Source organism: Nomascus leucogenys, chromosome 21 (genome assembly GCF_006542625.1).
Source record: "Nomascus leucogenys isolate Asia chromosome 21, Asia_NLE_v1, whole genome shotgun sequence".
NCBI lineage: Eukaryota > Metazoa > Chordata > Mammalia > Primates > Hylobatidae > Nomascus > Nomascus leucogenys.
This window is the reverse complement of record NC_044401.1, coordinates 22391181-22415625: the sequence shown is the minus strand read 5'-3', so window position 1 is coordinate 22415625 and position 24445 is coordinate 22391181. Positions and strand designations below refer to the sequence as shown.

At 37.0% G+C, this 24445-nt stretch overlaps 1 protein-coding gene across 1 annotated transcript in view; it reads right to left on the bottom strand.

Annotated features, from left to right (window-relative positions):
- Positions 1-24445, bottom strand: part of DCBLD2 (discoidin, CUB and LCCL domain containing 2) — a 103713-nt gene that overhangs the window by 10929 nt on the left and 68339 nt on the right. Inside the window, exons 4-13 of the mRNA XM_003261722.4 lie at positions 19261-19312; positions 16608-16680; positions 16164-16297; positions 14181-14221; positions 13136-13351; positions 11714-11838; positions 6232-6382; positions 5361-5447; positions 5087-5212; positions 1963-2056 (exon numbers count right to left, since the gene is read on the bottom strand). Coding sequence (XP_003261770.2) covers positions 1963-2056; positions 5087-5212; positions 5361-5447; positions 6232-6382; positions 11714-11838; positions 13136-13351; positions 14181-14221; positions 16164-16297; positions 16608-16680; positions 19261-19312 — 1099 coding nt within the window. The remainder of the gene's footprint in view (positions 1-1962; positions 2057-5086; positions 5213-5360; positions 5448-6231; positions 6383-11713; positions 11839-13135; positions 13352-14180; positions 14222-16163; positions 16298-16607; positions 16681-19260; positions 19313-24445) is intronic.

The following is a 24445-nucleotide window of genomic DNA, read 5'->3' as shown; positions in this document are numbered from 1 at the left end:
CAGCAGTGGGTAAGAGCACGATCTCTCAAGTCTGGTCCAAAACTCCCCTCTGCCTATGTACTAGCCGAGAGACCTTGGGCAAGTTATTTATGTTGTGTCTCATTTTCTCCTTCTGTAAAATGAGGCTTATTATAGTGCCTGCTTCACAGATTGTTTTGATGATTAATTAATACAGGTATTTGGAATAATTATGTAGAATAGTGATTAAGATTAGCATTCAATTTTCTATAAAAATTAGCCACTGCTGCTGCGGGCCTCATCACTACTATCACTGTTGTTGCTAAGTTCCTTAAATGCATCATACTCTCTCCTCTTTGGAATTTCCTAAAGTCCTTTCCTTTCCCTATTGTTCTCATGCTAATTTGCTGTGTCTCTGCTTAGACAGCCTGCTCATGAAGGTGGGATCCACTAGCTTCCTCCCATGGCATATATTCTATGGCTGGTGTTACCGCTGGGAGTTTTTTTTGCATTGCATCCGTTCCTAATCTGTAAGCTTTGGGGTTAATCACTGGAATCCCCAGCACGTGGCTCAATACTTGACACAGGGTAACAGCCAAGTATTCAAATATTTGTTGCACGGCTGAACAAATGAAGTCATTCTCATTCTCCACCAAACCTGTCCCTCCTGCTCAGTTATCTCAACTCATGACACCTCTACTGGTCTAACTGCACAAGCCAGAAACCTCAGATTCCTCCTGTATCACTTCTTCCTTAGTAGACAACTAGTCATACATCCTGTCAATGCTACTGGGAAACATCTCGTCTCCATCTCTTCTCCCTTTCCTAGAATCAGTGTGTTATGTGCCTGCCTGGCCTCAGTGGTTTAGTAACTCATCTTGCTAAGTCTCAGCCTCTCTCCTCTTCAATCTACCCTTCAAAACAGCCACCATCTTTGTACAATCATCTGACAATATCACCTCTTTGCTTGACACTCAAGTGACTTTCCATCTATAGAATAAAATCTAAATTTCTCTCTTCCAGAAAAGCCTTTCCTGATCCAGGCCCAGACTGCACCTCTATGGTTATTTCTCAGGACTCTCCCATGCCAAGCGTACATGCGATGACTCACTATTTTGCCTACATTCCGTATCTCTGTGCCTTCACTCAAACAATTCGCTCAGGTTGGGCCATTCTCTATTGCTATGGTCTGAATATTTGCATCTCTCCAAAATTCATATGTTGAAATCCTAACCCTCATTAGAAAGTGGGGCTTTGGTAAGTGATTAGGTCATGAAGGCAGAGTCCTCATGAATGGGATTGGTGCCCTTACAGGAAAGGCCTGAGAGAGCTTGTTTATCCCTTCCACTATGTGAGGATCGGGCAAGAAGGCACTGTCGATGAATAAGCCAGACGGCAGGCCCTCACTAGTCATCGCATCTGCAGTGTTTTGATCTTGGACTTCTCAGCCTCCAGAACTGTGAGAAATCAATTCTATTATTTATAAGTCACCCAGGTTATAGTATTTTCTTGTAGCATCCCGAACAAAGACATCTACCTTCCTCTATCTAGCCAACAACAATTCCTTTAAGGCAAAGCAAGCCAAACTTGAGGATTCCCCTTTCCTGAAGAAAAAACTTCAGTTAATTCTCATGGTTCATAACTCATCAAACCACATGATACACTTCCTTGTTAGTCAACCCTGCTAAACACTTCAGAGAAAGGAGTTGTGTCTCATTCTTTAAGTAAATATCACTATCATGTGTCAGAAATTGTTCATATTAATGTACATATCCCAGTGTATAATGCAGAACTTGATACAAAAAAGGTACTTAGTAACTGATTGTGGAATTGAACTCACTTATTTTTAATGGGAATAAAGGAGAAGCATGAAATTTTCATTTTAATAACTACCTTAACTCTCAGTCTCAAACAGGTAAACACTGTGTGTAGTTCATCTTCTATATTTAGCTTCTACTTCACATTTGGTAGTTTTGGACTCAGGTGAACTAGCTATGTACTGACCTGTTTCTCCAGTGCCAAGCACACACTAATATGAGAATGAGAGTAGTGAGGACCATGACCAGCACAGGGACAAGAACCGCAGCCAGCGCTACATCTGAAGTTACAAAGACAAAAACAGACAAACAAAAGCCATATTAACGCCAAAGGCAGAAATCACCAGGGAAAATTAACCACATCATCTTTCTAAATTTTTCTACCTCACAGAAATACCATAAACATTATTTGTCAAGACTGGGCATGTGGTGGTAACTGCAGAAGCTTTTGCAGATACACAGAAGCTTGTTACACTATTCATTCCATCTGTGTAGAGATGGGAAATTTTCCTAAATTTTTAAATCACTAAAATAAAATTGAAAGACAAATGAAAAATTGGGAAAATATATTTTCTACATATGTGAAGAGTTACTGTAAATAATTATTATATTGTAGGGCATTACAAGTCAAATCCAAACATTTAAGAGAAAAATCAGTAGAGATTAACTAGCAATACATTAAAAAATACAAGTAACCATTAACTATGTTAGCTTCACTAGTAATCAAAGAAATACAAGTTAAACAACCAACACAAAAAAAGTTAAAAATAACTTAAAAACAACAAAATACTACTTTTGCTAATCAAAGTGGCAAATATTTAAAACAACAACTAATTGATGAACAGGCTACCAGGAAACAGTTATTTTTTAATGGAAATATAAACTGATACTATCTCACTGACTGGCATTTTTGGGCAATATGTACAAACATCTATTGGCAATTCCATTCCTACAATTTATTCTCAGAAACTCAAAAAAGATGCATCCTTAAAGATGTTCTCTCTGTTTCTGCGTAAGAGTGAAAAATTGGAAATAATCCAAATGCCCAAAAATGAGAGGGAATAAATCATGGTATCCTCCTTAAAAAAGAAAATAATCCAGCAATTGAAATGATGTTACATCACAATGGCAAAACATTCATATATATATATGGGAAGGTAACAATGTGGTGTTAAGAAAGTCAATTGGAAATGTGTGTGTGAACAGGTCAGAAGCCCTCATAATGCTGGAACTGGGAGAGATTTAGGGATCATTTAATCCCCTAATTTCACTCCAGAGAGAAGGAATTCTAGGCCCAGATATAGAAAATGATCTGCCTAAGGTCACTTGGGATATTAGTTTTCTCCTTTGTCGCTCAACCCCCTACTTGCCATGAAGATGATAATAGCAGCACCTGCTGATATTTACTGGGGGCTCAGAGCCGGACACTGCAATGAGTCTAACCTGCAGCATCTTCTTTATTCCTTAAAACAACTGTATCCAAAAGAGAGAAAGAGGCTGAAGATACAGGAGAGGGAGAGGATAATCAGTAAGATCGGGTGGGTCCCTGAGAGGTAGATGGAGGGGAACCAGGGCACAGGTGATATAATCAGCCTTGGGCAACATAAGGAAGCCCCCTTTTCACAGCAGTGAACAGAGGCTACGGATAGGTTTGTAGGCTCCACAAAAAGGGAGTTTCACTGGAAGGAAACGCCCTACTTTCTCTGTAAAGTTGGAGCGGTAACTGAGAGTGGGTGAAGATGTCGGGTGAAAGGTTTGAAAATAAGGGGAATATTTAAAATAGCTATAGTTGAGAACAGACAGAAGAGCTACTACAGCCTTTCAGAAGGACAGCCAGCTGATGCCACGGGCCCCACTGAGGGAGGACCTGGAAACTACAGAGGCACAAATCTGACCATGACATAATCTTTTCCATGAAATCACTCTCAGCCTGGCTGTAAAAATGGAGAAGTCCATAAACAGAAATAATGACTTAGACTAGAAAGCACTCAGAATTCACAACGGTAAATGTGCTTTTTCTGTAAGAATAGTGAGACAAGAGAAGATAATCGAGTTTAGATGGATGCTGTGTGATTTAATCAGAGGCTTTAAAACACCTTCTTAGGTTCAAAAAATAAATTTATATACTACCATCCCCCCCAAAAAGAGACAGGAGGTCTTTGAGAAGACCAACTCATTCTTTGTTATTCTTTTTGGGCATACAGGGATCCTAATTCTGGAAGGAAATTATTTAAAGACTCTTTTTAGCCTTGAGGTTCTGAGATGCAATCAGATTTTAAGATCAGCAACACTTTTCAGTGACTGATCTCCATCCAGCCATGTGGTCTGGGATTCTGCCCAAGTACATGCCTTCTGACAACTGGTAAGCAGTTAAAAGATGCTGAGATCTCCTGCCTCTGAGAACTCTTGATTCTCTCTAGCTGTACCTGCAGCATGAGAAAGAAATTCGTCTTTGTGAAAACACTTCAGAAGATGGGAAAGAAACCAACACGGGGAAAGTCAGAGAAAGTTATCTAAATCCAGGCAAACTTTCAAAAAATGAGCATGACTGAAGTTCTATGTGGCACAAATTACTTTGGATGAACTGCTTTCTCTCCCTGCACTTTCCTGAAAACAAGTAAGCTTTTTATGTGCCAACCCTGATGCTTGGTCTGCTATGACACTGACACTTTTTTGAATTCAATTGAAATTTTATTTTTCAACAACTAGTAAGACTACTATGTTTTATATATTTTGAGACCTTATTTATCACTGACAACAAAACTTGAAAGTAAATTCTAATAAATTTGTATTTATGATCTTAAAAAATATAATTGCAAACACTTAAAAAGAGACCAAAGTTTTTTTTATGAATATGTTAACTCAGAGTATTTTTTAATAATTATTAGTTTCTACTAAAAGTTCTGTTTTTATTTTCCCCTTTTTGCCATCAAGTTCCATATCCATCAAATTAATATATTATCAAGGGAAACAAGTTTGTTTCCTGCTATGATTTCAGTTATTTCTAGAAAATATTGTATTTCTAAGCCTGAGAGTCAACATGTTTAGCTGTAAGGAAAAATAAATCACAAGAGGCCTGCAACACAGTGGCCTTCTCTAAATATTTAAAGAGCAATTCTACATGGCAGCAAAGACTACAACTTAGATCAATGCAATCTTTTCCTATGAAAGAAAATAATTTTTTTTTTTTTGCTATACTTAAAAACTATAGTTGGAAGAAAATAAACTGAAGGTTTAAAAATGCCCGTGAAAACTTTAGTTAAAAACAAAACAATACTATGTACTAGGCGTTCATTTCCATGTTTGCATACCTTTGGTTACATTTGGAGTTACGGTAGTATTTTTGATATCAGGACTGGCAGTTGTTTGTTCTGTCTGTGCAGGAAATTCATTGCTACTGCGAGGTCGTAGTGGTTGCGTAAATTTTGGGGCACGACCTTTAAAAAAGTTTTAAAAGCTCTTTATTTTTTAATCTGTACCAACTGGATTAACATAAACTTATTTGATAATGCTTTTAATATATTTTTGGTAAGTTGCACCATCAATCCAAGGAATATCAAATTCTCACATTAAAAACAGGCATACCTTTGGCTATTTTTGGAGGGTTTGTAGTGTTTTTGAGGTCATTGCTGTTCCGAGGAGGTGGAGGTTGAGTAAATTTTGGAGGACGACCTTGAAAAATGGTTTAGAAAAATTTAAACATTTTGTTTTTAAAAATCATAATTAAAAATAGTAATGCTAAATGTCTTCAATATTTCCTAAAGTATTTAATTCTGCAGAATAATTTTAACTCTCAGAGAGAAATATATTGGAAGGATAAATATTATACTCTGCAATAAATGCACAAATATGCAAGGATTTCTCAGTTTTTAAATAATTAAATCATCTGAAAATAATTTTAGGAAGAAGAATAATGGGGTGGAAAGTGATGTTGAATGCTAAAGCTATAAAGGAGTCATCCACATTTTGATATAGTACTTATTCAATTCATTTAATAATTATTTATGGAGGGCCAACGATGTGTCAGGCACTGTGGTAGCCTTTGGGGGTATAAAAGTAAACAGTATATTAAAATGCATAATATTGAGATAAATTATTCTTGCTTTAAATGTATTGTTACAATCTTTCAGGCTTATGTTAAACAAATATTACAGTACATGAGACCTGATTTAAAATTATTAGGATTGAGACTAAATTTGGAAAGTGATCTCATTTACATTATCTCGTGAATGATGCTATTTCTTCTTCCACTTATAATTTTGGAGACCATTCTGATAAGTAACTTTTTAATATGGTAACCATTTATTTTTTTTTTAATCCCTTTAAGAAGATATTGTAATTAGAGTTTAACCAGAAAAACACTCACATTATTGATTACTCTCTCTGAGAACAGCAAAACCATTTTAAATTGGCAATCCAGTAAAAATAACATATCTTAAACACACTGTCTCTTTACCTTTAGGAATAAACTGACATCCGAGCAGCTCCATTTTCATGGCAATTTTCTGCTGCCATTGGGTAGGATTCACTCTAATAAAACGTGCAATAATTGGTGGCAAAAAGTTATTACGCACATCCTGGTGATAATCTTTGTTTCCTTGAAATATCTTTAAAAAAACAACAAAAAATTGGTACTTTAAATCAATAGAGGTCAGGGCTAAATTTCTCCACTTAAACATATTTTTGTTCTTTGCTCTAGGCCTTAAATTACATCTGTAAAGTATGACAATAAGGATTAATTTTTAAGAAAATAATCATAATTTGGAAAACTATTAAGATGCTGCACATTTTAATCAAAAGTTTATAAAAGAAAAATATTTAATATAGAAATGATTTTAAGATGATTTAAGAACTTAACAAGAGGGCTAACTTGGCATTTGGGTAAAAGGTTTCAAATCCAGTGAGACAATTTATCCTATTAATAAATTAGTAACTCTAGTCCTGTGGAATTACCAACTACTTAAATATATTAATTTTTATTTTTAAAGTAAAACAAAATTGATCATGCCAGGTCTTAGGGGAAATATTTTGCTTGTGTACTTTTCATAATTTTTCTCTCAACAGGCTGATGGTGAACATATACTAAGGAACATATACTAACAAACATATAACAGATATCTACCTCCACCTACTGGATAAACCGCATAAAGACAGTTCTCCTATTATCCCGGTTTTCGTTCCATGCTGCCATTTACACTAGAAGTGACTTTGAAATGCTATTTTATGCTTAAATTATTAATTATTTTTAGATATAGAGTCTTCCTCTGTCATCCAAGGAATGCATTGGCGGGATCATAGCGCAATACAGCCTAGAACTCCTGGGCTCAAAAGATCCTCCCACCTCAGCCTCCTGAGTAGCTAGGACTACAGAGGCACATGCCAACATGTGTGGCAATATTTACTTATTTATTTAGAGAAGAGGTCTTGCTTTGTTGCCCAGGCTAGCGTGCAGTGGCGCAATCTTGGCTCACTGCAACCTCTTCCTCCCAAGTTCAAGCAACTCTCCTGCCTCAGCCTCCTGAGTAGCTGGGATTACAGGAGTGCACCAACACACCCCGCTAATTTTTGTATTTTTAGTAAAGACAGGGTTTTGCCATATTGACCTCAAGGGATCCATCTGCCTCAGCCTCCCAAAGTGCTGAGATTACAGGAATGAGCCACTGCACACGGTGATTTTTTATTTTTGTAGAAAGGGGTCTTGCTATGCTGCTCAAGCTGGTCTCAAACTCCTGTCCTCAAGTATACTCACACCTAGACCTCCCCCAAAATGCTGAAATTACAGGTGTGAGCTACCATGCCTGGCCTGTGACTAATTTAATAATGCTTGTAACTAAATAGCAACAAATGCATTATAAAAATAATCCCTAGGTAAAAATATGAATTTAGGTGAGTCTCATTCCCTTAACTACTTCAAGCAAATAATGATAGTACCTTATGCACTTAATTATTTATAAAACATTTTAATGTAACTAATTCAGACAACCCTATGAAATAGAGGGCACAGGAATCTGTAAGTGGATTGCACAGCTAGTCAATGACAGGGCAGCAATTTGACTCTGGGTCTTCTGACTTAAGTATGGCCTCCAATAAGCTAAAAAAGAGCCCTGTTTGTTCTCTAGGTCAGATCAACTAGGTAGTTTCTAAAGACCATTAATAAGCATATATTGCCTAAAATCAAAGTGATTTTTTTTCTAATCAGCTAAGGTGAGATTAAGTAAATGTTTAACTTCTCAATCAAGCTATTTCCAAGTATTGTGGTTCTATTTCTTCTTGGCCAATTCACTTGGCATTAGACTATAAATCTCGAAAGATGTGTTAATATCCTTCATTTCCTAAAAAGTTTGTTTTGCAGTTACAGTAACTTCCATACTAGTGAGCCCCCGTGATTTCCTCAGATATTACTCTGAAATAAAATGAAAGGCAATTATTTTCATTCTTACTATATTAGTGGAACAGGGACGATAACAAATCATTACTTTAGCATATAAAAACTATCCTTAAGTTCTTCCTCTATATTGCTGTCTCGATTTTATAAAAAGTAAAAAAGATTTGCTGTAGTCAACCTATGAGCATTTACTGAGAATCCTCATGTACAGAGAAGCATGTGAGGTGTCATGAAAAGAAAATGGATATGGTTGCTACGGTTCCCACCCTCAAGAAACTTAAATTTTATTGATTACCACACATCAATATGGCATAATGTTAGAAAGTGATGTATTATGAAAACAAATTGTGTGTATATATATACAAATCCCATTTTCTGAAAACAAAACCAAATGCAGTCTCTGTGTGCTCATGCACATGTGCAGGCTCAGAAAAGGGGTAAAATGAATACACCAATTACCGTTGAGTTGGAGGTGATGAGGGAGCAGATGGACTTACATGAGCGGGAAAAGACTGTTAATTCATACAATTCAGTGTGAGGATTTGCATTTCTGACCATGAGAGTAACGGATTAGACTTATTGTTCAGCCCTATACATATGTGAGAAACTGGATAATATATATGAAACAATGGTTCTCAGTCTCTGGACAACAGGCTGCCTTGGGCAATAATGACCGAGAGAAGGGAAATAAATAAGGTGAGCCCTGCTATTTATTGCCCCAGTACTGTCTGTAGAGAGTTTCCAGGCCACAGTGCTGGGAGAGAGATCCCTAACAGAGCCTGCTGGTCTCACTGAGTTGCGGAGACAGAGCTGAGAGTGGGAGGCCAATAAGGTAGCTAGAATTTGTAGGCAGAGATTAGGAGAGAAGAGAGCTATAAAGATAGCGTGAGAGAGACAGAGAGGGAGAGAGACACTTCTAGGATATATAAGGAGTTTTCCCTTAAATCTTCAGCTGCATGTAAAGAAATGACCTATGGCCAGTAAAAGAAACACTGGAAGCAGTCAGCAGGACAAGTCTCAGAGCTCCCTAGGTCTGGGAATTCCTTACACTGCCAACAGGTAGAACAGAGAAACCTCATAATACATGGGACACTGCAGTGAGTACTTAGAACAGTATTGTATCAGTGGTGGAGAAAAAGAAAACTAAAGGCTGTCCAGGTCCTGCCTAATGAAGTTTAAAAGCAAGCCTTGAAAATATCACATTGTTTCCAGTAGCTTAACTACATCCCAGAACAAAGCTCAAAAATATTTAAGGGAATAATAATAATAAAAAACTCCAGCACTAAACAATGTAACACAATGTCTGGCATCCAATAAAAAAAATTCAGGCAGGTAAAATATGATTCATAATATCAATCAACATAAAAAGACCCATATATGACAAAGGATAACATTAGCAGATGAGGATATTGAAAGAGCTATTATATATGCTCCATGTTCCAGAGATAGAGAAAAGCATGAGCATGTAAAGACACATTGGAGACATCTTAAAACTCCCAAAATGAATATCTAGAGGTAAAAAATACAGTATCAGAGATAAAACTACACTGGATGGGATTAACAGATTAGACATTTCAGAAGAATAGATTAGTGAACTTGAAGACAAAACAGAAAACTTTCAAACTAAAACACAAAGAGAAAAAGACTGAAAAAAATAAAGAACGGAGCATTGGTGAATGGTGACATATCTTCAAGGGTCATAATATTCATAAAATTAGAATTGGGGAAGGAAAATATTTGAAAAAAAAAAAGAACTGCAATTTTCTAAATTTGATGCAAATCATAACCTACAGATCCAAAAAGCTCAAAGAACCCCACGTAAAAAAAAAAGAAAAATATAAAAAAGCCGCATCAATCAAACTGCTTAAAACAAATGATAAAAAGAAAACCTTAAAAGGAGCCACAGAAAAAAAGACGTATCACATATTGAGGAACAGAGATAATAGCAGAATTCTTGTCAAAAACAATGCAAGCCAGCAAACAGCAGACAACGTATTTCAATTATTGAAAGGAAAAACCAAAAAAACAAAAACAAAAAAACCACTGATCAACCCAGATTTCTACACTTAGAGAAATTATCTTTCAAAAATGAATGCAACAAAGAATCTTTTTCAGAAATATCATTTAATGTTGTTAGAAGTTTTTATAATATAAGCCTGAACAATTCTTAACATTCCAAAAATTTAGCTATATTTCACAAGCAAAATAAATGTGATACAAATAAATATGGATGTGGTAGGAGTAAAGAGTAGTCAAGTTTAGGTGCATGAAGTAGAAGATATGTATGGAGAAAATATTGTTATTTTCTTTAACAGGGAGAGGCTCACCAAAGATGCAGTTCATGTGACTCCAAGTAGAAGAGAAGAAAGAGGCCTTGAATAAAAGCAGAGGAGTTAAGATGCATATGAAAGATAATGAGCCCCTGGAGGTTTTTGAACAAAGAGATGAGAAAAGTAGTAATTGAAGACTTTTTAGCAAATCATACATGATAAAAAACAAAAATATATAATCAAAATCAAACTCATAGGAAAGTTTGAAAAAATGTCATCATCGTTTCAGTTCTTTTTTTTCCACTTTGAGACGGAGTCTCCCTCTGTCGCCCAGGCTGGATTGCAGTGAAGTGATCACAGCTCACTGCAGCCTCAACCTCCTAGGTTCAGGTGATTCTCCCACCTCAGCCTCCCAAGAAGCTGGGACTACAGGCATGCGCCACCATGCCTGGCTAATTTTCTGTATTTTTAGTGGAGATGGCGTGTTGCCATGTTGCCCAGGCTGGTCTCAAACTCCTGAGCTCAAGCAATCCCAAAGTGCTGGGATTACAGGAGTGAGCCATCATGCCCAGCCTCATAGTTTCGGTACTGATGGGAGACATCTATCTTCCTTAGGCACAAGGACTCCTCCATTTAAAGGTCAAAGGGATACACATCTGAATAAGATCCATCTCTGCCTGCTCCCCACCCCTTATCATTTCCTCTGACTCATTCCAGCATCTTCATAATTTGTTGCTAACTAAAACAAAGATTCCATAATTATCATTAGATGCTAGAGCAATTCTTCATGTAAGAAAAACAGAAGTTTCCCAAGATGAAAGTTGGTGAGATGATCTTCAGATGAATTTTCGTCTCTAATATCCTATAATTTAATGCACGTTGGTTTTCAGCTTTTTCTTTTTTTTTACCTCTTGCCTACAGAGTAGAAATCTAGGAACAAAGGCTCTCCATCATCTGGTGAATTGAAAAAAGCTTCATAAAAATAAGAAATTACAAGGTCCCTTTTAGACTTTCTTAATAAAGTGTCTAAACAATTCAATTAAAAATGCAATGACAAAAATCAGAAAAGTACTCACCGTTACAGTCACCAAAAGGAACCTAGAACTACTGAGAATTTTCTAAAGTCAGTAGAGTAAGGCCAATAACACTACCTAAAATAACCACAAGAGAGTAGTATAAGACATTCTAAACTTCTACATCTCTTTTATACAGGAGAGCTCTGTGACTTTTGGCAACCGCCCATTTTAAAAATGTTTTTAAAAATACCTTGGTAATCATTTTACCTTATCTTGCTCCACACCAGGCTCTCTGTACACAGTCCATTTCTGCCCATCATCACTGTACAGGATTCTGTAGGCAGACACATAATAATTGTGCTCCACCATGGTGGATCCAGTGGTTATAATGCCTGGGGAATGAAGAGTTGCTTTCATTAATGCACACGGTCTGATTCCCTAAGTTTGTTCAGCATCAAAGTATAAACACTTGAAATGCACAGCTCGAACATTTCTAATTATGGCTCATTTCCATATCCAAGTGCACATTTTCATCATAACCATTACTAAATCCTTGGCCTTATTCCCTTGGAGAGATAGGAAGAATTATGAGTGTGCATTAAGTAAAGAACTATTCTGTTTTGGTGTCTTGTGTTTATAACATCGTAAAATAGATTTTGACTACTGGTAAGATGACTTCCTGGGAATGAACAGATTAAAGATGATTATTGGTATTATTTACAGTACCAAAACAAAATAAAATTTTAACAAAATTAAACCAATCCCAACCAATTATTCTGACCATTTGCTAAGTTCCCCTAAATTAAATTTATACTCTCCACATGTGGAAAATTGATGATCTCATCATTTAAAATGGACTCCTTTAATATAAATTTTTCTTAATGACTGTAAGAGACCGTTATTTTAGATGTCTCAAGACCACTTTACTGAAACACGACCTTAAAAAAGAGTCTCATTACAATGGAAACAAAAAGCTATTACAAATTAAATACTGTGATGGTTAATACTGAGTGTCAACTTGATTGAAGGATGAAAAGTATTGTTGCCAGGTATGTCTGTGAGGGTGTTGCTAGAGGAGATTAACATTTGAATCAGTGGACTGGGAAAGGCAGAACCACCCTCAGTCTGGGTTGGCACCATTTAATCAGCATCAGCACGGCCAGAATAAAAAAAGGCAGAAGAAAACGTGTAAAGACTAAACTGGCTTAAGTCTCCCGGCCTACATCTTTCTCCCATGCTGGATGCTTCCTGCCCTTGAACATCAGACTCCAAGTTCTTAGCTTTGGGACTTTCGGATCTTCGACCATAGACTGAAAGCTGCACTGTCGGCTTCCCTACTTTTGAGGTTTTGGGGCTCAGAATGGCTTCCTTGCTCCTCAGCTTGCAGATGGCCTGTGGGACTTCACTTTGTGATCATGTGAGCCAATACACCTTAATAAACTCCCCTTTATATATACATCTGTCCTATTAGTTGTGTCCCTTTAGAGAACCCTGACCAACACAAATAACTCCTTTTCTCTGCCATGTTTCACAAAATGTGTCTCCAGTAATATTAACATCAGTGAAGAAAATAGAAAACCACATAATTAAAATTTTAATGCCTTAATTTTCTCTGAAAATCTTAGATGTTACCAGTTTTTCAAATAAAATAAGTGTTACAAATTGCTCTAGAAAATTTTATCTCTTAACCTGTTATTTTCTTTTCCTTATTCAAATCTATTTGTAACCACTGGTATTCATCAGTGGCAAAAGCAGCCCAAGGCGGTCCAGGTTTTTTCAGCCTGGCTTTTTCGGGTTTCCAACTGTTCTCTTGCCCTGTGTGGTCAGTCCACTCCAGCACAGATGATGCTGTTACTTGAGGATCCGCGATCACACCAGACTCCATCCCCAGTGTTCCATAACAGCCTGAAACAAAGAAAAGACTAAATTTGGTTTCCAGGTATAATTTCAAAATGCATGTAGACCTGCTCACTGAAAACTTTCTATTCCATCTTTAATTAACATACACTACGCTAATAATACACTGTAACAGAGAAATTTCAAAACTAGGCAAGTGTTTCTTGGGCATATGTCTTTGTGTATCATTAGGAAACCTACAAACATGCTAATTTACAAGCATGACTGTTAGTTTAATGGAGATACATTATCTTCTCCCTGGGACACTCTCCCCAAATAACTGAGTAACTCACTCCTTTACCTCCTTCAGGTTTTTGGCCTATGTTGCATTCTCCCTGAGGTCTTCCCTGGGAGGAAGCCCTTCCCAACTTCAATCCAGTCCTCCTTCTTTATTTTCCTCCATCTTTTATCATACTGTAAACAGTACATTATAAACAATAATTTATTCATTGCTTATCATCAATCTCTCACTACTAGAATGTAAGCTCCAGGAAGGCAGGAGTTTGTTCACTTTATCACTCGAACCAGAGCAATGCCTGGCACATAAAGAGAAGGCACTCAGCAAATATTTTCTGTTGAACGAATTGATTACTTCTTCAGACAAGTTCAAAAGTCATCTTTCTTAAGGAACCTTCCTTGCTTACATGACCATTTCTCTATAAATATAAAACTTCCAATTTGCTCTATTCATTATATTATTAGATAACTATCTTACCTCATAGTGTTATTATGACAACTAAGTGAGAAAGTACAATAAATCAGCAACTGACACAGTGCCTAAGTGTTCAAAAAATATTAATTATATAAATAAAAAATTATAAAGTCCATAAAGGCTTACCACTTGTCTTAAATGTAAAAAGACTTGTAGATAAGTGTCCCCTGAAAGAGAGAAGGGTTTCTTTTTTGGTGATATTCACATAACACATGACTGCCCCATATTTAGTGAAACATTTTCGTTTGATTTGGTTCCCCCCACCCAACAAAAGAACCAAGAAGACTGTGTGGCTAAAAATTAGACAACTAATATTGTTCCTAGGAAAAAAGTCTCATTTCTAAGCAGGACAACTCCTGAAATCAGCATAAACAACTTTCTCTACCAGTATCTAGCACCCAGTTTCATATGTGATTGTGCAAAAGTTCTCTATGTAATCTTTAACATGTACTTCTTTTTCATAATTTATTTACTCATTGTTTACTGTCAATCTCCCACTACTTTATTTCATGAAATAAATGGATTCTTAACACTTTTCTGTGGCAAATGCTTTTGATGAAAATACACTAAAAGGTCTAATTCTCAGAGAATGAGGCTCAAGTCTTTTTGGATAAACATGAGAAAAGTTGGGTACTAATAGATTTATTTTTCATTTTTTTTTTTAGAAGAAATCAACATCTCATGGAAGAAGTTTCAGTGTACACTCCTGCCTTTAGTCCAACATACAAACCATTACAAGAGGATGCAATTTATCCCTGCTTTGTTTTTTAAAGTATGAAAGACAGAATTCACACACACTGAATCTTTCTAAAGGTATAACATGGTAAAGGAATGAAAGGGTCTGCATAAAATAATCTAGAAAAAAAAAAAAAAAAGAAGGGAAGGTAGTTGAATCTATACCAGGGATGGGCAAATGACAGCCCATGCATGGCCTGTTTTGTATGGGCAGTGAGTTAAGAATAAAGAGCTGTAAATAAAACAAAAAAAGAATAAGCTGCAGAGACATGTGGCCTGTAAAGCCTAAAATATTTATTAGCTGGATCTTTACGGAACAAGTCTGCTGAATCCTGTTGTATACCAATCTGGATATGGATGATGCTTGTGTCTTCTGAATGAAAATTGGCCTAGGACCTCTGAAGAAAAGCTGGTTTCAATTAGGCTTAGTGTTGTCTGAAAGACTAAGCATATCTAAGAGACAAGATTTATAAAAACAGATTGCTAACACTGCATTTCTATTTAATGTTCCAACTTCTCCTGCTTTTGATGCCTACCCTACGTTTTATAAAACAGTAGAACACTACAGATACCATGAAAATACATCCTTAAAATATTCTCTTAGAATGAAAGGAAGATTCACAATAATGCTTATGATGTCACACTTTATGTCAAATTTAAATTTATATTTAAAGTATTTCAATTATCTTGAATCCCCATGTGCTATAAGGAACACAGTAGTTAAGCCTTTCAATCTGTAAAATAAATAAGGATTTGGCAACAAACTTCTAGACTCTTATGTAGACTTTTTTTTCTAACACTTAGAAAAGACAGAAGAAACACATTACTCTTCCAAATGACTACATTTTTGAAGAACAATAAGCTAAAGTAGTACGACACCGCCTGTACTCTTCAAAATATGCAGACACTGGCTGGGCATGGTGGGTCACGCCTGTAATCCCAGCACTTTCGGTGGCCGAGGCGGGTGGATCACAAGGTCAGGAGTTCGAGACCAGCCTGGCCAACATGGTGAAACCCTGTCTCTACTAAAAATACAAAAGTTAGCCAGGCGTGGTGCCACACATCTGTAATCCCAGCTACTTGGGAGGCTGAGACCGGAGAATCGCTTGAAACCAGAAGGCAGAGGTTGCAGTGAGCCGAGATCACCACTGCACTCCAGCCTGGGCAATGAGAGCGAAACTCTGTCTCAAACAAAACAAAACAAAACAAAACAAACAGGCACTGAGCACACTAATGTGAGTGCTTACTGCCTAAATGTTCTTTCATGAACACCATTAACAGTGATACTGCTGAGCTCTAGCTAGTTCTTAGCCCAATGCTACCCAGAATGCTAATTATATATAGCATATATTTTTAAATTGTATATATACTTACACCACAGATGTGACGTTGTTAGCCAAAGAACTTTCATAATATGGGATACCTTTACTAATTACAACACTGATTTGGCCACCCAACGTGTTTGACACTACTCCTGCATGCACACCAGCCGTGCACAATGGCGAGGACTTAAGGAAGGGAAAAAGAAAAGATTCATTTTTAATTTTCTCTTAATAATTCATAAACAAGACACTCTACTTCCTTGAGAAATCAGTTAATCTAGGCAGTTTCTTCATAAACTTCATAAACAAAAATAGATTATTGGTACTTTAACACAACAGTTTTAGCAGAAGAAAAAGAATAAAACACATATTACTAAAAAAATGTCTTAAAAAGGTAAAAGGTAAGGATATATGATTAACACACCTCTAACTACTCTGGAGTTCTAAAAAAATAAAGTTATATCACAATTTTCAAATAAGTTTATAACCGGCTTACATCTCTATATCCATGAGGAATTGTTCCAGATATCTCAGCAAAAGGAAGCAGACAACCAGCTGGGCAGTACTTACTGAGAAATGAAAACAAGCAAAAGGTTACATAATGCTGTATTTTACAGGGGAAAAAAAGCAACCCCCCCAAAATATCACAGACACATTTTTCAGTTCAAGGTGAATACCATAATCTCACTACCCTCAAAGACCCACCAGTTTCTTTTTTTTTGACACAGAGTTTCACTCTTGTCGCCCAGGCTGGAGTGCAATGGCACCTTCTTGGCTCACTGCAACCTCTGCCTCCGGGTCTCAAGAGATTTTCCTGCCTCAGCCTCCCGAGTAGCTGGGATTACAGGTGCATACCACCACACCTGGCTAATTTTTGTATTTTTAGTAGAGATGGGGTTTCACCATGCTGGCCAGGCTGGTCTCAAACTCCTGACCTCAGGTGATCCACCCACCTCGGCCTCCCAAAGTGCTGGGATTTCAGGAGTGAATGACTGTGCCCGGCCAGGACCACCAGTTCTAAAAAGCCCTTTCAGACTTTCTTCCATCCATATATATATAATATGTCTTTACTCACACATTTGCAACACTTTTTTTTCTTATTACATACTGCCTTGATTATTTTATTTCATAATGAATGGTAGACATGTTTCTACTATAAAACCTACTCATCAAATTTAAGAGCTATATGATATTCTATTCTGTGGATATGCCATAATACATTTTACCAACCCTCTATTGATCCAATTTAAGCTGTATTAAAAGAGGTGCATTCATTCACGCTGCTACCCATCCACCCAACACATTTATTTGAATGTCTATTATGCTGTCTGTTGAGTGTAGGGCGGTACTAGGTACTGGGTTTACAAAAGTCAAACAGACAAATATTGCCCCTGTCCTCACTGAGTTTATATTCCAGTGGTAGAAGACGTTAAACCAATACTTACACAAAGAATTGATTTTGATTCTGCTATGAAGAAAAGTCACGCTGAAATAACCGGAAGAAATCTAACTTAATACAAGTAACACAATAATTCAGTAAACTTAATGAATTGCCAGGTAGCACCCAAAGTGCTTTAGGTAATCCATATAAAACCCTATGGAGGAGATGCTAGTGTTGTCCTCATCTTAGGAAACAGGGAAATTAAGGAACTGTATGCCCATTCACACAGCTATCAGGTAGCAAATGGACTCTGGAGTCCATGCTCTTACGCAGTACTCTGTACCGCCCCCAGTCAGAGAATGGGGGTGGCAGGATGGGGCTCTTAGAAGTGAAGCCTCAGCAGTGAGCTAAGGGGTGTCACTAGAACAAGTGGTGGGAAATGCACACTAGTCAGAGGGATGAGCACAGCATGAGGCAGGATGGCCTGGTGCGTGTTTGGAAGTGATGATGGCAGTGCAAGTACGTGCCAGAGAGCAAAACTAAGGTTAGTTAGAGAGAAGACTGGACAGATGGGCAGGTAATGCAGGAGCCTTGTGGGCTATGGTGAGGAGTATGGCATATATTTCTAAGTAAAAATAGGAAGCCAGTAAAGGATTTTGGCAGCTTACATACATAATCTGATTAGTATTTTTAAAAGATTATTCTGGCTCCTAGGAAGAAAAGAGATAGCAAGGAATCATGAATGGAGGCTGGGACGCCATTAGGCGATAGTACAGCAGCCCCGGACAGGGATAATGGGAGCTTGGATTTGTTGTGGCAGATCATGGAGCTGGAGAGTGGCGTGAGCGCAGCTGACCCTCTGCCAGGGCTGTCTACCATACACTGATGCTAGGGTTACCCCAGCTAACCAGGGTCCCCCTCAAATGCTGAAGAGGGCACCCTTCCCACACAGAACCAATCTTAAAGACAAAATTAAGGTTCTTGGGGGGAAGTGGTAGTAAGTTCGGAAAAGTTAGTAAGATGGCTCTTGAAAGATGAGAATGATCTGCCAAGCAGAGAGGAGGCAAGTGGTTCTTGGTATAAGCTCTGTGAGCTCAGAGCAGTGTAAATAACTCAGAGTCATTTCAATATGGAGAACATAAGATGAGACTGGAAAAATGGCCTGAGGACTGCTTGTGAAAGAACCAGAAGACCAGGTTAAGGAAATCTGGACAACTGTTTTTTTATCGTAATAAGTAGTTTCTCAAGATTTTTAAGCAGGGAAATGATCAGATATGTATTTTGAAAACAACTGGCAGCAGTGTGAATGGCAGCGAGCAAGCAGAAATAGGAACTCGATTAGAAGTTGTCTAGGCAAGAGACAAAGGCATAAAGAAGAGAAATAGTGGAAATGGTACTTGAGTAACAACACTGCAGAATTCCATAACAGCCAAAACCATGCTCTTTCAATTTTTTGAAAAAAGATAAATACCTTTTCAACTTTTATTAGCAGTTTTGCTAGATTTTGAAAAGCAACTAGTTCTACTTTCAAAGAATATTAAAATGATACTTTCATTTTGCAGATCTAAATGCTACAATAAAAGCAAAATGTAAACATGCAACTAAATGGCTTTATGCTTTAAGTAAGCTCTGATTTATTGAAGTCTCGGAACAATGACATGTATCACACAATATACATTAACCCTAAGAGTATACAGAATGAAAATGAAGAAGTGAATGAAGAGTAACATTTAAGCAAAAAAAAAAAAAGTCACAAATATAATCATACCTGAACTCAGGTTCCAAAAAATTGGATGCAGTGTCCAAACAAGTAATTAGATCTAGAAAAACAAAAATAAAAAACTGATTCCATTAATATACAGGATAACCTTGCTGAAACTCCAAGTGTCTCAGAATCCCAAACTGTACTACTCTAATTTTCAAAAATCCCAATGGCACTGTCAAGGTGGTACTAAAAACTTTACCAACTTTTGTTAATCACAATTTCTTTCTGACATTAAGTTTCTTGATTTTTGGAGCAATATCTCCTCAATACTGTTTACTACATCACCTCAGGAAGTCACATACCATATACACAGGTATATGTATATGTGTATTTATATATATATATATAGATAGATAGATAGATAGATAGATATTTAGAACATGCATAGATAAGTAAAATTTATAGCTTTAAAGTGGTTTCTGTAAAATACAGCTACCCACACACACAAATATTCTTGGTTATTATATAACTAAAAATGATCCTTTGCTGTTTGCACATAAGGAAAACAATGACAAAGAAAGTGAGTTAATTTTATGGCTCTAACTATTAATAACTGCTAATTAAAATCTGGTCCAGAGACAGGACTGGTGCATCAGCATCTTTTGGAAATTTAGTAGAAATTCAAATTCTTGAACTCCATCCAGACTTACAGAAACTCTGGAGGTGGTGCCCAAAAATCTGTTTGAACAAGTCCTCTTGGTAATTTCTTAAGCACACGGAAGTTGGAGTAGCATTGCTCTAAAGAAACAAAACTTCTAAAATTTAACATTTTCTGCCCTAGAAACCAATACATCTGAGCAAGAGCTAATCTGCCTCTAATTAAGACCAAGTTCATAGGCTATGTAAAAAGTGGCTTTGGTTAAAAAAAAAAACAAAAAACAAAACAAAACAAAAACCACCATTTCAATGGCTTCCTTCTCCTCTTAGGATAGACAGCAAAGCCTTCAACACAGACTACAGAGTCTTAAAGTGCTGGCCTTGTCTTATTCTGCAGTCTTGTGTGTACCTGCCTTGGCTTCTCACCGCTCCAGCTTTGTTTTGGTCCCCTGGCACAAGCTGCTCTCTTGACTTGGAAGGCTTTCCCACTACTCCTTAGTCCAGCTGATTCCTCTCTAAGAGCTCAGCTTCACTGCCACTTCCTCACAGAAGCTGTCCCTCAGCTTCACAAGTCAAATTCCTTTAGCACACAGTAGGCACTTAAGTTTTGTTTTAATAAACGATGACTATTCTGTGTTGTCAAAGGTAATGTGTTATGTTAATATGTAAGCCTGACTTGTTGATGTAATTAGAGTTATAAGCAAAATCACTCTATAAAACCTAGTCCCCGGACAGAGCCCGAGGCTGTTTGTCCTCACCTTTGTATTTCCAGTAGCAATAACAGCATATGGTATACAGAAGACTTATTTATTGAATCAATGGATGAATAAAAGTTTCTGATCATTAGCATGTTTGGCTAAGTCCAGTTATTTACTAACCTGCAGGGAAGAAAACCTGGAAGAAGACCCCAAGGCAATCACAAAAGTAAGTGATTTTACATATAAACGCTTGATTAAAGAACTGTGTCAAGGGTAGCCAATATACTGATGGAGATAGCTCCTAGCACACTGAACAGTATGTAAATATTTGTTAAATTAATGGTTACCACAGCAAGCACATGATGATAATCCATCATTTTATTCTATAATTCTGAAGAAATTTTGTTTTTACTATTCAACTAAAATGTGTCTTGAACTAGAGCTTACTAACTGTGTTGTACCAGTAGGAAAAGGGTATTTTCAGGGCAACTGTATAAATTAATATTTATAAACCACAGGCATTTGAATGACAGTTAAGCTAAATCTGTGCTTTAGGAATTTAATAGGATAGATGCCTAAATAGGGGTTCACTACCACCCAGTTGACCAACCAGAAGAGCAGGCAAATTGAATTACCAGTACTCTAGTTATTCCTATCAATCTTTGCCCAGCATCAACAAGAATCAATTTTCCACTTTCTGCTCCACCAAAAAAATTTCCGACTTCTAAGATTAGAAGTTGAATTTCTAAGATTAATAGGCTGGGATGAAAGGTACTGTGTGGTCCAATATGGCACTTAAACCACAAGAAGACTGCCAGCTGGCCCCATTATCTTCCAGCCACATGCCAGAAATCTGGTCAACTATGGATTATTTGATCAGAACAGGGCTTTGGTTGTTAAGTGCAGGCAGTGCTGAGACTCCAAAACTATGCCATGCAAATGTGCAACTCACTAAACTTGTTCTCAAATTCCATGGAAGTTCAAAAAAGCTCTCAAGGAGAAAAATAAGAATTCAAAATGGACAGCTACAAGAAGAGCCAAGAAGACTGAAGATAAAGAAAGCCTTAAGTACACACTTTGACCTTTACAACTCTACAAAGGCAAAGAAAACAACATCAAATAAAGCAGGCAATTAGGAAGCTTTAAAATGTCTTTCTTAAAAGCTTTTCCCAAGGAACAGCCTTCCAGAAAATTGTCATTACTACAATGCTCCCAGCTAATAAGAACACAGCCTAGCTCCAAAAAAATCCATCTGCCCCAGAGATTTCTGATAGCAATGTATAAGTCATCATAATCAAAGGAAAAGAATTGAAAGTCTAGAAATAAACCCTCAAATTTATAGTCAACTGAGTTTCAACAAGTGTGCCAAGACAATTCAAAGGGGGGAAGAATTATCTTTTAGACAAATGATGCTGAGACAACTGGATATCCACCAAACAAACAAATGAATTGGACCCATACCTCACACCACATACAAAATAAAGTGGATCTAAACTCAAGAGCTGAAACTGTAAAACTTTTAGAAAAAAATATATGAGAATATCACAACTCTGGATTAAGCAGTGATTTCTTAGATAAAACACCAAAAGCACAAGAAAACAAATAAAAATAAATTGAAGTTCATCAAGATTAAAAAACTTCTGTACTTCACAGGACATCATTAAGAAAGAGAAGATAGCACACAGAATGGGAGAAAACATTTACAAATGATATATCAATGAAAATAGATGTATCTAATATCCAGAATACATAAAGAATATTATTATGTGGCATTAAAAAGACAAAGGAACCAATTTAAAAACAGACAATGGATACGAACAGACATTTCTCCAAAGAAGATACACAAATGGCCAATAGGCACATAAAAAGATGCTCAACATCATTAGCCATCAGGGAAATGCAAATAAAAATCACAGTGAGACACCACCAAACACCCACTAGGATGGCGAAAATAAAAAAGACATAACAAGCACTGGCAAAAATGTGGAGAAACTGGAGTCTTTATGCAGTACTAGTAAAATTAAAATGGCGCAGCTGTTTTGGAAAATGGTTTGGCAGTTCCTTAAAATATTAAACAGTTAGCATATGACCCAGAAATCCCACTACTAGGTATATGCCCAAGAGAATTAAAAACCTATGTCCCCCCCAATATTTGTACACAAAAGTTCATCAACTGATGAACGGATGGATAAACAAAATGGGTGTATATACATACAATGGAATATTAGTTGTCCATAAAAAGAAATGAAGTACTGATTCATGCTACAACATGGATAAACTTTGAAAATATGCTAAGTGAAAGAAGCTAGTCACAAAAGACCACATACTATATGATACATTTATATGAAATGTCTCGAATAGGCAAATCTATAGCAATAAAAAGTACATTTGTGGTTTCCTAGGACTGTCGGGGGTTAAGAGAGAAATGGGGAATAACCGCTACTAACTAAGGAATTTCCTTTGGGGTGATAAATATGTTCTAAAATTGACTATGGTGATGACTGTACAACTCTGAATACACTGAAAAATTAATGAATTGTATGGGATTACTAGGTCAAATGGTGGCCCTGCCTGAGCAATCACTACTGGTTTCCACAATGGTTGAATTTACACTCCCACCAACAGCGTGTAAGTGTTCCCTTTTCTCCACAACCTCATTAGCATTTTCTTTTTCTTTTTAATAATAGCCATTCTGACTGGTATGAGATGGTATCTCATTGTGGTTTTGATTTGTATTTCTCTAATGATCAATGATATTGAGCTTTTTTTCTTATGCTTATTGGCTGCATGTGTGTCTTCTTTGGAAAAGTGTCTGCTCATGTTCTTTACCTGCTTTTAACGTTTCTTTTCTCTTGTAAACTTGTTTAAGTTCCTTATCGATGTTGGGTATCAGACCTTTGCCAGATCCACACTTTGCAAATATTTTCTCCCGATTCTGTAGGTTGTCTGGTTACTCTGTTGATAGTTTTTGTTTTTTCGAGACAGAGTCTCGCTCTGTTGCCCAGGCTGCAGTGCAGTGGCGCGATCTCGGCTCACTGCAAGCTCTGCCTCCGGGGTTCACGCCATTCTCCTGCCTCAGCCTCCTGAGTAGCTGGGACTACAGGCGCCCGCCACCATGCCTGGCTAATTTTTTGTATTTTAGTAGAGACGGGGTTTCACTGTGTTAGTCAGGAAGGTCGCAATCTCCTGACCTCATGATCCGCCCGACTCAGCCTCCCAAAGTGCTGGGATTACAGGCTTGAGCCACTGCGCCTGGCCTGATAGTTTCTTTTGCTGTACAGAAGCTCTTAATTTTAATTAGATCCTATTTGTCAATTTTTGCTTTTGCTGTGATTGCTTTTGGTGTCTTTATCATGAAATCTTTGCCAGTTCCTATGACCAGAATGCTATTGCCTAGATTGTCTTCCAGGGTTTTTATAGTTTTGAGATTTACATTTAAGTGTTTAATCTATCTTGAGTTGATTTTTGTATATGGTATAAGGAAGGGGTCCAGCTTTAATCTTCTGCATATGGCTAGCCAGTTATCCCAGCACCATTTATTAAATAGGCAGTCTCTACATTGTTTGTTAGCTTTGTCAATGATCAGGTGGTTGCAGATATGTGGCCTTGTTTCTGTGCTCTCTATTCTGTTCTATTGGTCTATGCACCTATTTTTGTACCAGTATCATACTGTTTTGGTTACTGTAGCCCTGCAGTACAGTTTGAAGTCAGGTAATATGATTCCTCCAGCCTTTTTCTTTTTGTTTAAGATTGCCTTGGCTATTTGGGCTCCTTTTTGTTTCCATATGAATTCTAAAGTAGTTTTTTTCTAGTTCTGTGAAGAACATCATTGGAAGTTTGATAATTTCATTGAATCTGTAAATCGCCTTGGGCAGAATGGCCATTTTTATGAT